The sequence below is a fragment of the Nomascus leucogenys genome, chromosome 10 (assembly GCF_006542625.1).
Source record: "Nomascus leucogenys isolate Asia chromosome 10, Asia_NLE_v1, whole genome shotgun sequence".
NCBI lineage: Eukaryota > Metazoa > Chordata > Mammalia > Primates > Hylobatidae > Nomascus > Nomascus leucogenys.
Window position 1 is genome coordinate 52,481,915 of NC_044390.1, and position 13,669 is coordinate 52,495,583.

At 59.5% G+C, this 13,669-nt stretch overlaps 1 protein-coding gene across 2 annotated transcripts in view; it reads right to left on the bottom strand.

Annotated features, from left to right (window-relative positions):
* Positions 1-2,957: 2,957 nt before the first annotated feature.
* The window catches only part of KLHL26 (kelch like family member 26), a 32,681-nt gene continuing 21,969 nt past the window's right edge, over positions 2,958-13,669 (bottom strand). The window contains exons 2-4 of one of the 2 annotated variants that reach the window (XM_030820385.1): positions 12,771-12,868; positions 7,778-7,960; positions 2,958-5,028 (exon numbers count right to left, since the gene is read on the bottom strand). In XM_030820385.1, coding sequence (XP_030676245.1) covers positions 3,447-5,028; positions 7,778-7,960; positions 12,771-12,820 — 1,815 coding nt within the window. In that variant the 5' untranslated portion in view covers positions 12,821-12,868 and the 3' untranslated portion in view covers positions 2,958-3,446. The remainder of the gene's footprint in view (positions 5,029-7,777; positions 7,961-12,770; positions 12,869-13,669) is intronic. The other variant, XM_030820384.1, reaches the window with a different exon arrangement.

A 13,669-nucleotide genomic window follows, 5' to 3' on the forward strand; every position in this document is an offset into this window, starting at 1 on the left:
GAAGAGCAGGGCCCAAGGCTGCACCGTGCAAAGTGAATCTCCAGGGCCCGTGAGAACGGACGAGCTGGAGCTGCTTCCTCGGAGACAGAGCCAGGGGCGGGTTTCCAAGCTGGCCAGGTCCGGGGCGGATTCCCACCTCACACGGCTCCCCAGAGGCCCCCTTGGCCCTCACTTGCTGAGAGGCCCCAGAAGTCGCACTTGGCCTCCCTCTTGCGGGCCTGCATCCGACCGTCCCGAGAGACAGCGTTTTCCCACAGCCCGAGCCCAGGTGCGAGGGAGGCTCCTGCGGCCGGCATCCAGGCCTCAGCGAGTAGGCAGGGCATCTGGAAGTAGACAGGCTTCCCCCAGGCTCGGGGTGGTGCCGGGCTCCAGACCCCTTTGGGCAGCCAGGCAGAGTGGGCTATGCTGGTCCTGGGGTGCATGCACAGATATGTGTGTGTGTGCGTATGTGTGAGCTTGTGTTTCACCGTGTGCGGGTGAGCATGTGAACGCGTTGCAATGTGTATGGGCAAACATGCGTGTGCAGGCATGCATGAGCACGGCCATGTGAATGTGCGTGTTGCGGCATGCATGTGCAGGTGTGTACATGAGCATGAGTGAGTGTGCGCAGGCATATTCTGCCTCTGAAGGACACAAACGTTCACAAAGTGAAGATTCAAGCCAGTTTCTGCTAAATTAAAAACAGCTTTTTCGTGTTTAAAGTTTACAATACGAAAAATAATTTTCCTTTCTTGGGGGGATGCGGCGGGGGGGGAGGCTGAGGGAGGGGCAGGGGGCCCCACGAACATTCCATGAGCCGGCCTAGACGGTTATGCACAATCGATCCAGTTAGATACAGCAGCGTCCCCCGCCCTGGGCCGGCGCCCCTGTCAGCTCGTTGGGGACAAGATGTTCCGAGGTGTGAGCTGATCCGGGGGACTTGCAGCTGGCAAAGCTTCTCACTGCCCCTCTGAAGGGGCCATGCCTCCAGTGGGGAAGGATTCTCTTTGGGGGATCTCAGGTCGGGGGTGAGGCTGGAATGTTCTGGTAAGTCCCCAAGGAACTCGGCTTTCGTTTCGATGCCCCTGACAGTGTGGGCTTCTTTTAGGTTCCCAACCATGTTCCTATTTTAGCACTGTCCACCCCCTCAGCCTCTAGTGTTACCCCAGCCCTGATGGCTGCCACACAGGAGCGCCAGGCATGCAGGCGCAGCAACTTACGCAGATCCATGTGTGTGTAATATCCCAGGGCCTCCCTTCTAGGAAGGCCATCCGGGAACATCAGGCTTTCTCCACTAACCTGCAACTGATAAGTGGCCTGCTCTGGGCAGCCCAGTTCATAGTTTGGCCGGCCATGATGAGAGTAGGGGGCTGAAGGCTCTTCCAAAGTGCCAAGGTGGGCCGGGCATGGTGGCTCACACCTGTAATCTCAGCACTTTGGGAGGCAGAGGCAGGTGGATCACCTGAGGTCAAGAGTTCAAGGCCAGCCTGGCCAACATGGTGAAACCCTGTCTCTACTAAAAATACAAAAATTAGCCGGGTGTGGTGGTGTGCATCTGTAATCCTGGCTACTTGGGAGGCTGAAGCAGATGAATTGCTTGAACCCAGGAGGCAGAGGTTGCAGTGAGCCGCGATCACACCACTGCACTCCAGCCTGGGTGACAGAGCGAGGCTCCGTCTCAAAAAAACAAAAAAACCAACAACAAAAAACGCCAGGGTGAAAGTCCTGGCCACACTTTCTGCTGCCTCTGCGCCCCTGAGCCAAAGCCCAGCCCCCTGCCAACTCCTCTGAAAGGCTGGAAAAGGCTGAGGTGGGGGAGAGGAGCCCCCAGACACGCGGAGGACACACGAGGAATCTGTGACCAATCAGACCCGAGCCGCACAAGCTCAGTGCTGGGCCGGCTCCATCTCTTCACCATAACATTTTTATTAAATAAAGGGAAATATTAGGAGACGACGTCTGCTAAGATAGGAGGTTAATTCTTTACATGGTGAGTGGGTCACAGAGACAAGACATCAATCGTCTGTTAGCAGCAAGAGAGACACTTTAAGTTGCCCCAAGAGTACAAATCCCATCTATGAGACAGCAGTGCTGGCTTCTTAAAACAAACAAACAAGCCGGGCGCGGTGGCTCACGCTTGTAATCCCAGCACTTTGGGAGGCCAAGGCGGGCGGATCACGAGGTCAGGAGATCGAGACCACGGTGAAACCCCGTCTCTACTAAAAATACAAAAAATTAGCCAGGCATGGTGGCGGGCGCCTGTAGTCCCAGCTACTCGGAGAGGCTGAGGCAGGAGAATGGCCTGAACCCGGGAGGCGGAGCTTGCAGTGAGCCGAGATCGTGCCACTGCACTCCAGCCTGGGCGACAGAGCGAGACTCCCTCTCAAAAAAAAAAAAAAACAAACAAAAAACACAGTAAAACCAATCAAAAAGAAAAGGTTTACAGGTTCAGACATTAAAACAAATGTGGCCAGAGATGCCACAGAGCCCTTGAAGGGAAAGGCCTCACTGCTGGCTCCGTAGCAATGTTGACCCAAAAACAGGGCAGGCCAGGGAGTGGCGGGGCGCAAAGGGGTGGAAAGCAGGGAGGAGAAAAAAGACGCCCCACCAGACCTGCGGCAAGCGACACTATGGGATTCTGAAGTTAGCGTTGCCCTCCAATTGCGGGAAGGGGACCGCCCGGCCAACAGGGCAAATGCAGAGGGCCGGGATGTCTCAGCCAGTTAAGGCCCCACAAGATGCTCAGTGCCAAATGGAAGGTCCAAAGCCCCTAAGGACCGTTTCTAGAAGTTGATATGGTTTTTCCTCCAGAAAGCAGATGAAAACAGGAACTGAGACATGACCAGGGCCTCCCCTCAGCAGCTTGGGATGGGGGAAGGAGGGCACCCCAGGGGAGGCAGACACGTGCCCTCGTCCTCCACCCACCCCAAACCAGGGGCTTCTAAGTCACCTCTCACTGCTCCTAGAGGTCCGTGTGTTATGGACGTTTCGGGTGAGTTTATTTTAAAAACACGCGCGCAGGAGACTTGGAAGGAGGGTGAGTCATATACCACCGACTTTGGGTTCAATGCTGATGAGCTCACATCTGAATGCCTGAAACCGTGGGGGCTGGGAGGCGGTAGAGAAGTGAGATGGAGCTGCACGGGGACCCCCTGGAGACCTGGGATTCCACCCCCCAGCCCGCGGGGACTCGGGGGACAGGCGAGGAAACCACCCCGGGGACGAATTTGCTGCCACCACATGTCAGACGCTTCGCAGGCAGGCTCCCTCGGATGGACTCGGAGCCAGGATCTGCTTTGGGAAGGAGGGAGGGAGGGACCCCTGGGAGGGGGGCTTATCAACGCGGCAGGCCCCTCAAGGGCAGCCTGGGCGAAGGGGGGCACTGGGGTTCTCAGGCAGACGTGCACTCGCCAAGCCCCACTTGGAGACAACATTCGGTCAGGCCAGGATCCCGGGGGTCTTGAGGGCTACCTCCTGGTCCCAGCCCGGGGCAGCAGGACGGGGGCGCAGGCTATGCCCGCGAAGGACTCCGGGAAGTGCAGGTCCCGCTCCCACTCGTCGGTGTCCGTGTTGTACACCTGTACGATGCCCGTGACGTTGTTGAGCTGCCAGTTGTAGCCCCCGACAATGTAGATCTTCCTCTCCAGCAGGCAGCAGCCGGCCTCTGACTGGCCGGCCCGCATGGGGCTCACGCTGGTCCACTGGTCTGTCTCAGGCACATAGTACTCCACAGCCAGCACGTCGAAGCAGCGGTCCACGTGGTCCATGCGGCCCCCGAGGGCATAGATGCGGCCGCCGGCGCCCACCATGGCGTGCAGCACGCGGGGTTCGCTCATGGGCGCCTTGAACTCCCACTGGTCGGCCACGGGGTCGTAGCAGTGCAGGGCCTTCTTGTCCTCCACTGAGATCCCGTAGCCACCCGAGATGTAGAGGCGGCCCCCTGAGGCGGCCCCAGCGTGGCCCCAGGTACGGCGCTTCAGCGAGCAGGCATAGCCCCACTCATTGCGCCGGGGGCAGTACCGCTCCACGGAGGCCAGGCTGCCGGCTCGGTTGCGGCCGCCCGTGGCATACACCATGCCGCACAACACGTTCAGCTGGAACTGGATGCGGCTCTCCTGCATGGCCTGCAGGCGCAGCCAGCGATTCAGGTGGGGGTCGTAGCGGTAGCAGGCGTCCACTGCGCCCTCGCCGCTGCGGTACTGCAGGTGCTGGCCCCCCGCCACGTACACAAAATTGTCCAGCACGGCCACGCACGTGTGGCTGCCGCCTACCTCCATCTCCGTGAGCTCGCGGAAGTGGCGGGCGCCCGGCTCGGGCAGCTGGTAGACCTTGCTGCTGACCGAGCGGTCGCTGTCAGTGTAGGGCGTGCCGCCGAAGGTGACCAGCGAGGGCACGTCCGAGCGCACGGCGGTGCGCGGAGACTGCATCTCATGCTGCCGGAAGGGCAGCACCTGGTAGTTGAAGGCCTCCAGCAGGTACTGGCGGCACAGCACGTCCTCCACCATGATGTCCAGCGTCTGCACGCTGTCCACCAGCTCGGACGACTGCATGAGCGGGAAGCGAATGTGGCAGAGCACGTGGCTGGCGCGCGGCCGCCGGGCCGGGTCATGCTGCAGCCAGCGGACGGCTGCGCGGAACAGGTCGATCTCGGCGCAGCTCTGCAGCCGGTTGCTCTGCAGGAAGAAGACCAGGCGCTCCAGCGGCAGGCGCAGGAAGTCCTCCTCCTCAGCGATCTGCAGGAAGTGCCGGAAGGTGAAGGCATCCACCGACTCCCGCAGCGAGGCCAGGCTGAAGGTGGTGGCCATCTGGCCGATGTTGAGGCAGGTCTCCACGCTCATGGCCGCCTTCAGGAACTCCTCGCACAGCTCCACCACGGGCAGCATCTGCAAGAACACAGCCGCGCCCAGCACGTCCTGCACACAGTCCAGGTCCAGTGTCACCTCGGCGCTGTAGGCGAAGTCGATGATGTGCCGCAGGCCACGGGCCGACACGCCCTTCAGCTCGATGATGTCCTGGCTTGCCTCCCGCATGCCGCCGGTGAACATGGCCCTGAAAGGCAGAAACACAACGTGTGGCTCGCAGTGGCTGAGGGGCGTTTTGGCCAGCCAGGAATGGTCTGGCCTGGGGAACAGTGGCCTGGGGACACAGAACACAGGGCACAGCCAGCAAGAGGAAAGTAGGCGGAATGCCCATTAAAAACATGGAAAGGGGCCGGGCGCAGTGGCTCATGCCTGTAATCCCAGCACTTTGGGAAGCCAAGGCGGGTGGATCATGAGGTCAGGATATTGAGACCATGGCACTGCACTCCAGCCTGGGCGACAGAGTGAGACTCGGTCGCACACACACAAAAAAACATGGAAAGGCTGGGCGCAGTGGCTCATGCCTGTAATCCTAGCACTTTGGGAGGCCGAGGTGGGTGGATCACCTGATGTCAGGAGTTCATGACCAGCCTGGAGGTTGCAGTGAGCCGAGATCATGCCTCTGCACTGCAGCCTGGACAACAAGAGTGAGATTCCATCTCAAACAAACAAAAAAAACAAAAAAGCCATGCAAAAAAAAAAAAGACAGATTTTGAATCCACCCAAGCCATGCATCTTCCTATAAATAGCAACTCCCTGCTTGGCCCCTCTGCAGAGGACCCTGCCCCTGCCCCTTCATGACTAGATCATGTTGGAGCTGCAGGAGCGGTGGCCTGGGTCAGCCTCACCCACAATGTGCCTGGTGGGGGTGCGGTTAGAGGGGCCAGGTATGGCAGTGCAGGATGAGAACACACCCTGTGGCTCTGGGGACAGATCTGCAGCCCCACTTGACACCTGAGCTCAGGAACTGCAAGGCCAGTGCTCTGGAGGTGCCGTGCACCACAGTTCAGCCCTCACCTTGTTCACCGACCTAAGCAGGCAGCTCTGACGTGCCCAGCCTGAGTCTCAACAACCATCATGTGAAGAGGGGAAGGTAATGAGGGTCCCCAGGAATGAAGCCCCCACCAGGAGGCTGTGCTGGGGAGACTGCTGTCTCCAGAGACAGGCTCAGGTGGTTGGGGAAGCACCTCCCACCCAACAGCTATGTCCCCAGCCTCCACTGAGACCCGAGCTCCGCCCTTGTACTGCTGTGTTCTGGGAGGCAGCACATGAGAGTGGGAGGGGACACAGGCCCCCATAAGGGAGGACAGTGGGGAGGCACAGGGTTCTAGGTCACAGTCCCCCTACAGCGTTTAGGGTGTTCCCCAACAGAAGAGGGGAGAGCACCCCAGCTCCAGGGGAATGGGTGGTTCCTTCCAGGGGGCGCAATGGCATGGCATAGTAACTCGCACTCCTGCCAGTGCACCTCCCCTGATGGCCATCCGAGGAGGAGGGAACATCCCTTGTGCATTTGACCCACAGAGGCCTGTGCCCTAGTCTTGCACCTCATGTGAGCCAGGCTCAGGGCTACAGGGGCAAGGACAGCTGCCAGGGCGCTATTTCGGGGCCGCCCACTGACATCTGCCCAACGAGCCGCTCTTCAGCATGTCTGAGTGGTCCAAGAGCAGTAAGTACGCTGCCAGCTCCCCAGACCCTGCCCCACTTGTCCCCACGGGTCCCCGCTGGCCCTCGGGCATGATGCGATGAAGGCAGAGGCGGTCGCGGGCGACAGGAGGGAGCTTTGCCTTTTAAGGTCTCGCTGGCTGCAGTGCCAGCACAGGGGAGCCTTTAAAGGGCATTGCTGGCTGGGCTGGCCCACCCGTCCCCAAATCCAGAATAAAAATAGAAGCGGCGCCCCAGTTGGCTGGGCTGCGGCGGCCCCCACAACAGCCTCATTGAGCCCACGGGGCAGGCGGCCCAGGCCTCGGGGAACGTGTGGCTGAACGGCACACCTGGGTTGGGGCCTGGGAACCTCCCCAGGGCTGCCCAGCTCTCTCTGGCGGGGTCACTGCCTGGCAGGAAGGAGGCTCACCTGCTGGTCACCCAGGGAGGGAGACCACTCAGCCCTGCAACAGCCCCCAGCTGGCGAGGAGAATGCACCCCCCACCCCACAGCCCTGCTCTGTGGTGCTCTCACTTCTGGCCCGGCCACGGCACAGGGACAGACAGACAGTACCCGCCATGGCTTCTTCTGTCACATGGGGGAAGCGCCCACAGCTCAGGGCGACAGGGAGGAGAACTCATCTGGGCTCATCTGAGCCCAGGACATGGTGTTGGCAGACACAGGGTCCCTGCGGCCCTCGATGCCCCTCCAGTCCCCCAGCTGTCCTGCTCCAGGTGTCCTGAGGGGATGCCCTGAGGGCAGGGGCTTGTGACTGTTTCACTCTCATCCCTGCTGCATCCCAAGGACTAGAATAGTGCCTGGCATACAGCAGGCATCAAGTAAAGACAGATTGGGCCGGGCGCAGTGGCTCACGCCTATAATCCCAGCACTTTGGGAGGCCGAGGCAGGTGGATCATGAGGTCAGGAGATCAAGACCATTCTGGCTACCATGGTGAAACCCCGTCTCTACTAAAAATATAAAAAATTAGCCAGGTGTGGTGGCATGGGCCTGTAGTCCCAGCTACTCGGGAGGCTGAGGCAGGAGAATCGCTTGAACCCAGGAGGCGGAGGTTGCAGTTAGCCGAGATTGTGCCACTGCACTCCAGCCTGGGCAACAGCGTGAGACTCCATCTCAAAAAAAAAAAAAAAAAAGAAGAGCAGCCAGCACCAGCTGTTCTCCCTCGAAGCCATCCCTGGGTAGCACTGAGACAGGCCCCCTTTAGAAAGTGGGTGCCATCTGCCCTGTCCCTGTCCCCACAGGCAGCCGCCCCTCCCAGCTGCCCGGGGCCAGCGCTTACCTGAAGTAGTCGCTGCAGGCAGCCAGGACGACCTTGTGTGCAGGAAAGGCCTCTCTGTTAATAGTCAGCACAACATCGAGGAGCTGGCCCTGAGCGCGGAGGGTGGCCAGGCCCTGCAGGAGGCTGGTGCTGTGGCTGGGCGCCGAGAAGGTGCACTTGAGGGCCCCGTTCTTGTCGGCCATGCTGCGGGGAAAGCAGAGGTGGGGACATGGCCCAGAGGTTCACACACACACTATGACCTTGAACAGAACACTCAGTGCAAGAAGCCAGGCACAGGCCGGGCGCGGTGGCTCACGCTTGTAATCCCAGCGCTTTGGGAGGCTGAGGCGGGCGGATCACGAGGTCAGGAGATCGAGACCACGGTGAAATCCCGTCTCTACTAAAAATACAAAAAAAAAATTAGCCGGGCGTGGTGGCGGGCACCCGTAGTCCCAGCTACTCGGAGAGGCTGAGGCAGGAGAATGGCATGAACCCAGGAGGCAGAGCTTGCAGTGAGCCGAGATTGCACCACTGCACTCCAGCCTGGGTGACAGAGCGAGACTCTGTCTCAAAAAAAAAAAAAAAAACAAACAAAAAAAGAAGCCAGACACAAAAGGCCGCGCTATGTATGACTCCGCTGACGTGAAATGCCCAGAACAGGCAAATCCGCAGAGACAGGAAGCAGATGGGTGCCACCAAGGGCTGGGGGAGGGGAGGGGGGAGTGACTGCCGATGGGGTGGGGTCTCCTTTTGGAGAGATGAGAATGTTCTGGAACTAGACAGAGGTGGTGTTTGCACACCACTGTGAATCTACTAAATGCCACTGAATTGTCCACTTTCAGACAGTTTTATGTCACGTGAATTTCACTTCAATTAAAAAAACCAAAGGACACACGGGAGCCTTCTCGAGTCCCCTGCAAGCCCTGCCACAGCCCCTCGCACCCCAGAGTATACGAGCCCTCTGTGGTCCAGCCTCCACTGCCCCTACTGCCCCCTCATCCCCTCTTCTCCAGCCCCACCACCCCTTTGCTATTTCATTTGGGGAAACTGTTGAACGGATCAATGAATGAATAGCTTAGGAGCTATTAACACACCACTTCTTCCTCAGAACACAACAGAGGGTGGACCCTGGTGCCACCTCCAGGATCAGTCCCCTCCAAGACCCCCACCCCCACTGGGCTGAGGCACCCTGCTCTGTCCTGATGTCCTCTGCCCTCTGGAATTTGCTCTCCCATTCCTGGGACCCACGCCTGCCCGTAAGCAAGGGCCAGGAATGTGGGCACTGATCTTTCCAAGAAAGCGGGAGGAGACGGAAGGCTCCTTGGCTCCACTGCCAGCCAGCCCCAAAACCACAGTGGGCATTAAAGAGCCAACATCAAACACAGGGCGCACAGTGGGCACTCAGTCGACATAGCAGCTGCCACCGGAGATCCCTGACCTCCCCCTCCGGCCACCCTTCCAGAGACCCTTGGGAAAGGGTGAGTGATCAAGACAAACTGCTGGGGAGAGGGGCTGCAGGGCCAGGCGCTGACCACAGCCCTGCAGGGCACCACAGGCAGAGAAGTTGCCCAAGCCCCAGCCCTGCCTGCAAGGCGCTCCATGTCCTAGAGGGTGGGGACATAGCACGAAGGACCCAGTGTGGGGCCTGTGCTCAGTGGAAAGCCTTTGAGTCCCTGGGGAGGCAGGACATATGCTACTCAGAGCCCAATGCCACAGTCATCTGCGCTGGCCAGCAATGCTGCGGTGCCGGGGGTGCTGGAGCCGCCCGGACCTGGTGTTTGCCTGGGAGGGTCGGGGTGCAGCCTTCTGAAAGCTGAGGAGGGTGGGGAAGGAAAGGGGTCCAGGTGCACCCTGAGACTCTGGCTTGTCCCCGTGGCCTTTCCCCTGCCAAGTGGAGGGGACGCTCACCTCCACTCCTCCCCTCCTCCCCTCCCCACACATCCGCCCCAATCGCACTTGACCAGGCTGCTGCCGTGAGCCAAGCCTCGGCTCTTTTTTCCCTAGACCCATGACAGATCCACAGTTCTGAGGCTAGTGAGGAGCATGTCGCAGGCTCATGGGCCGCCCTCCCCTATCCAGCCCCCCACAGGGGCCCAGCACCTGCCTGGACATCTCCAGGGGCAGGGTCTCGTTGCTTCCCATGAATGCCATGCCCTCTCACCGACACCCTGCGACAGGTGTCCAGGCTGCCTGGGGCCAAAGCTGCATCCTGCATGTGCCTCTGAGGACACTCAAGGTGACCACATCTCTCCTTGTCCCCAGCTTGCCTCACTGGCTTTGCAAACTCCTCTTCCCTGCCCGTGCATGCAGGGATGCAGCATAAATGAGACAAAGTAGGCCCTGTCCTCATGGGCACACGGTCCAGGCAATGGGGACCAAAAGGGGCCAGATCACCCAGAATCAGCTTTGTGTTGCAGCTGTGGCAAGGGATGTGCCATTGGGCTCTGGGTGACCCCTGCCGGCCTTTCTGTGGACACTTTGTCTCCCAGAAGTATGCATGAGCCTTGCCAGCCTTTGCCATTTTGATTTTGGTCTGGCTTTTCCTTAGAAGTTCAAGGAGATTTGGGGGGAAGGATGGGAGGACTTCTTGTGCCTCCTGTAAAGCCCTTGGAGGCAGGTGTGCATGTGTACATTTTCATCAGAAGAAACACGTCGCACTGGGGCAAGTTCATCATGGGGCCACTCAGTCCTTAGGAGCATATTTACCATGCTCTTCCATATATAAAGAGCATCAAGAAATCAATACAAATTAGCCAGGCATGCTGGCATGAGCCTGTGTTCCCAGCTACTTGGGAGGCTGAGGTGGGAGGATCACTTGAGCTCAGGAGGTGGAGGCTGCAGTGAGCCATGTTTGTGCCACTGCACTCCAGCCTGGGCGACAGAGTGAGATCGAAAGATGCACAAAGAATGTGGGCTGATGGTTCCCAGGAAAGCAGGCAGAGCTGGCTGGAAAGACGTAAGAGTCAGTCTCGCTTGCAGTCAGGGAAGCACACTCTCGGGGGGCTTATAAAGCAAGGTGACCCCCAGGAAGGCAGCTGGGTAGACCCAGGAACACTCTAAACGCTCACGTCCTTTACCCAACAACTCTATTTCTGAAACTTACCCAAATACCATCTCTAGGGGCCACAGACGAGAAATAAGCTAACCACCCTTAGAGGAGAACCGTGGAATCACAGCACCTTCTGAGTGAGGGCTGCCCTATAGATTGGTGAGGAGGCTGACACATCTTGGGGAAGATGTTGCATGCAGGGGATGACGTCAAGGCTGCAGGAGGAAGGAAGAGGCAGAGTGCACACAGTGGGATGCTATTTGGGCTCAAAGTGCCACACATATGCATCTGCCCATGAGTGCACAGAACATATCTGGAGAACTGAGAAGTTGGACAGAGAGGACCTCCCTCTGGGGAGGAGAGGGGCTGCTGCCCTGCCCCCTGCTATTCTGATGACTGAGGAACAGGAAACCAGGGAGGTGGGCCAGTGTTCCAAGCATGGGATCTCTGGGTTCCCCAGCAAGCAGAGAGGGTGCCCGGAACTCAGAAGGCAGGATCAGTTCAGCTGGCTAGCACGGTATCTCAGAGGAGACATCAGGGGCCAGCAGCCTGGGCCAAGCCAGCTCTGCTTAGCTGGGAACTCAGCAGTCACTCAACCACCCAGGTCTCAGCTACAAAGCAGGGGCAAATGACCGTCCAGATCCCCAGCCCCGGGGCCGCTGGAGGATGAGATGAGCAAACGCAGAGCCCTGGGACCCAGGCTGCCACTAGCACGTGACAACTACACACTCGGAGAATTTGGATGCTCCCATCTGGAATTTAGGACACCCCAGGCCCAGAAAGCAGGGTGAGGCCCATCCACTGCTGGTTACAGGGCACAGGGCCCATGCTGGACCAAAGAGAGGAGGAAGCAGCTTGTCCTCCCCAGGCCTCCTCCTCATGCCCCGGTGATGCCTGACATGTTCCACATGGCTATTTCCTTCCTCTCATCTTAGGGATGGGACAACTGTCCCTGAGGCCCCTGACGTCACCCTCACTGCTGCCCCTGTGAAACCAAACCCACCCCGTTGCAGCCCCTTCTGGGGAACTCAGGGAGGGAGGAGGCCAGTAGGGGCAGGAGTCCCCGAGCCTGGACGGAGAAGCGAGACACAGCCTGGGCGGAGGTGGGCAGGCGGAGGAGGAGGGAGGGCCGGGGCCAGGGCTGATGACTAAGGTCCTCTCCAGCCGGCCACTGGGAGGAGGGGAAGGACCCATTACTCAGGCCGGTCCAGACAGGGGGCGGCCGGCATGGCGGGGCCACAGGCCCCCAGGAAGGCGGTGGCCCTGAGCTGGTCCGAGTCTCCAGACGGCCACTCGAGTCACGGTCACCCGCACGTGAGTCATCGGAGCCAATGCGTCAGCAGCCCCAGCCAGGGCCGTCTCAAGAGGCCATTGCTGCCCGCCCTGGCTGCACCCTCTGCCCGAATCTGGCCTCTGAGTGGCCACACGCCCCCGCTACAGGCCTAGCCCGGGCTAGGGGCCATTCTGATACCCGCTTGCCACTGTATCCCCCCAGCAATGTCATCGGGCACCCTAGCCAGGCCCAGGCCTGTGCTGGACCCGAGGACACACCCAGGTCTGCCCTGGCGACACCACCCCTGCTCCTCTCAGATGTCCCAGTGCAGGGATGTGCTGGGGCTGACATCAAGGGAGCCTGGGTGGGGTAAACTCCCCCAGGTGGACTGCCTGTTATGGGATTCCCGAGATCTCCAAGGCTTGCCTCAGGACCACCTGCTCGCTACTGAAACACCCTGTGGAGGCTCCTTCCCTCCCCAGGCTGTTCCTTCGTGCGGCCCTCGAACCCTCGCCTGAGAGTCTGCTCTGGGGGAACCCAGCCCAAGGCACGATGGCCTCGTGGGGGAGGTCACAGGAAGCTCAGGGTTGCAGAGGCTGCGGCCAGGCACCCTAGGGATGAAGCCTCATGGGAGGATCAGGAGCAGGGGGAGGTGGGGGCTGCCTAGGGAGACAACAGTGAGGGGCACGCACCTGTCAGGGCAGGCGCCCCTCCTCCGGCCCCAGGCTGGCCTCATCTCCATGGTCGGCTTCCCAACCCACGAGAAGTGAACCAAAGCCCTAGAACGGTTCTTTTCATTGGAATGTCCAAAAAAGAAAAAAAAAAAGGGCAAGAACAAGAAAGAATTTCATGGAAACATTTCTTTGGGGTTTTGTAAAATCCTTTCCCACCCCCACGCGGAGCCCAGCGATCGGGCCAGAACGGAGCCTGCCGGCATTGCCCCTCATAGGCGGTTCTGACGCGCACAGTCCCTCACTTCCCCTCAAAGAGGAGAGCACTTCCACTTTCCAAGCCAATTCTGGTTTTATTGTCCATGTGGCTCGAAACAGCACAGCAGCGCAGCACAGCTGGTTGGCTCCCACCCCGGCTGATGCGATGCCGCCCCAGGGTCCCGGTGCATGGGTGGGGAAGAGGCTGTACTTCAGGGGACAGCAGGGGACGTCAGGGCCGGCTGAGGAGCCACTGCCCACTCTCTAGCCTCTCTCCCAGCCAGTCCCAGGCTGACAACTGGACCAAGACCATCCTGAGAGCTTTGTCTGAGATCCAGCAAGAGAGGGAAACAGAGACTTGGAGAGAGAATGACAGAGACTTAGAGAGAGGGGACAGAGACCCAGAGGGGAACCGGGACCCAGAGAAAGAAAAACAGGACCCAGAGAGAAGGGGACAGATACCCAGAGAGAGAGAAACAGATTCAGAGATAAAGGGACAGAGAGTTAGAGGGTACAGAGACCCAGAGGGGAACAGGGACCCAGAGAAAGGTCGACAGAGACCCAGAGAAAAGGAGATAGAGACCTAGAGAGAGGGGGACAGGGACCCAGAGAAAGGGAGAGGGAGAGACAGAGGCCCAGCAAGAGGAGGAGAAAAAAACCCA